This window comes from Rutidosis leptorrhynchoides, chromosome 3, assembly GCF_046630445.1.
Source record: "Rutidosis leptorrhynchoides isolate AG116_Rl617_1_P2 chromosome 3, CSIRO_AGI_Rlap_v1, whole genome shotgun sequence".
NCBI classification, from domain to species: Eukaryota; Viridiplantae; Streptophyta; class Magnoliopsida; order Asterales; family Asteraceae; genus Rutidosis; species Rutidosis leptorrhynchoides.
Window position 1 is genome coordinate 94159126 of NC_092335.1, and position 2341 is coordinate 94161466.

Here is a 2341-nt window from a genome sequence, read left to right on the forward strand (position 1 = left end):
TAAATGTCATTAAGATTTTGTTTTCAGGTTTTCCACTTTCTCAAACGACAACAGCCATAAAAATTTCAGAATCACCCCTTCAACTATGGTTCAACTTGCACTTTTTTGAGGTATCACATGTAAAATTATTATTTTATGAAAAATCTACAACCTATCTCAACCCAAATTTTTTACGGTCCGTATTTTCCCGCTCGCCTCGAGTTAAATTTTTCCGCCGCCACCGTTCAACTCGAAATAATTTTACGAACACAACGCAACTTGCTTCGCTCAAAACGACGCTTTTCGAAAAACGCTAAATATTTCGGGCTATCTTCCGTACACAACACGCCCGCAGCAACGCGTTTTTAATTATATAAATATATAACGTCACGTTAAACATAAATATGCAACCCCGAAATACCCCGCAGCAACGCGCGGCCGAAATTTTTCTAGTAAACAACTAAACTACTAAAGTACATTAACATACTACAAGACCTGACTGTAGCCAAGAGCTTGTTTAATTTGCTGGAACATAGTACATGATAGTATAAAATTAGTAACTCAAAATAAGAAGATAAACTTTGTTATACATATATGTTCTTTTTTAGCATTCGACTGATAACACTGATAAACATAAGAGCCTGGTACAAACTAATTATTTATTTCTGCAATTGTGGAATGCTCATAAAGAGAAATAGATTGAACCAATAATCAATTAATTAAGTGAATAGGCTTCTTTCTACGATTCACAGAAGGGTGCTGACTCCAAAGAACCAGACCATCAATAGCGGTTAAGTTTTTATCATCGAGCCGCTTCCATGTTTTGATGGACTTGACTGCACCCCATTCACCATGTGACACTTTTTCTAAAGAAACCACAACCATCCTAGCCCTTCTTGACCATCCAGCCTTCCCATAAGCATGGTATCCAAATCCACCACCATAACAAAGATGAATCCCGGTTAACTCACCACAGAAATCGTTAATATGATCATGACCTGTGAAAACAGCTTTCACATCACCTGCACCAACTAACGTTGTAAAAAAACCCGAGTTCACAGAAGCAGAACTAATCCCTTCTTGTCTTACACCTGTAAAGTTTGAAGAATCAAAATTTGCATACTCGGGCAATGGAATATGGAAATATGCAAGTCCGGGAGCTTTTAATGTCTTTTGAAGCTTTTTAGATGTTTGTTGGAACCAAAACTGTTGAGACGGTTTAATCCATCCGTAGCCAGGAATAGAAGGAACTGTTGAGTAGTCTCCACTATCAAGAAAGTATAAGTTTAAAATCGATTTGTTAACAAAACTCGACCCTTCAACTCCATGAATTTCAAGATTATAATTCCCAAAACCATCAATAACATCAACACCAATTGGATTTAACTGGGATAAAGTGTTCTCCATTCCAACAATATGCTTCATAACATTTTCTCGTGACAAGGTTGATTCTTGATCATGATTCCCTAAAACTGCAGCCCAGGGGATTTTCGACTTTATAGCAGGGGCAAATGCTGCATTCATGGACTTAACTGCATCTGTCGCATCAAATCCGAAGATATTATCTCCAGTGAAAACAATTAGGTCAGGTTTCTCAGCTTCGATCATACGGTATATGAAATCGCTAGTATTGAGATCTGTACAATGTGCAAACTGTGTTGGTAATACATCCTCACAAGGAGTTATCCTGCCATCAGCATAATGCATATCAGCCACCTGCAAAACCCTAAACTCGCCATTCTTTCGATTAAACCGTAGCTGTTTCGCACCACTACCATTACTTGACGCGATTAGACTCGAATATGAGCATAAAACAAGGACGAATATGAACTGAATTCTCGACAACATCTTTATAGTGAATGAGCTCAAATAGAAGATAGCAATATTTCTGAAATGATTTTGAATTTATATTCAGATAAGGTTAAAAATTAAATTACTGTAGTACAAATTTATAAATCTGTGAAAAAGGTATGTAAATATCAATATAACAGTTTGTTAAGTAAGAGTACAACTTATCAGATCAGATTAAATCAAAAGATAAATACGAAAGTGAAATCAAATTCGAATCATGAAGTCGAACAAACGTATATATTTGCGGTAATTAATTACGAACACTGAAAAATGAAGCTAAAGCTAAGGATTGTACTATTGTAGCAAAGTAGCAAACTGACCGGCAGCAGAATAATTAGGTATTATTATTTACGTTTACGGTAAGTATAAATTAAAAGTGAATAGAGGCAAAATAAAGGAAGAATGGTACCTGTGGTGACGATGGGACGGAGCAGAGAAAGAGGATGAGATAGAAGCCTACAGGTAGTGGCCAATAGTGTGAGAGAGACAAATTAGGAGCAGAATTTTAGAT

At 36.4% G+C, this 2341-nt stretch overlaps 1 protein-coding gene across 1 annotated transcript; it reads right to left on the reverse strand.

Moving 5' to 3' along the window:
* Positions 1-536: 536 nt before the first annotated feature.
* On the reverse strand, positions 537-2341 carry LOC139896489 (probable inactive purple acid phosphatase 29). The gene is made up of 2 exons (XM_071879129.1): positions 2240-2341; positions 537-1867 (listed from the first exon to the last, which is right to left on the reverse strand). The coding sequence occupies exon 2, from the start codon at positions 1825-1827 to the stop codon at positions 691-693; it is 1137 nt and encodes a 378-aa protein (XP_071735230.1). The 5' UTR covers positions 1828-1867; positions 2240-2341; the 3' UTR covers positions 537-690.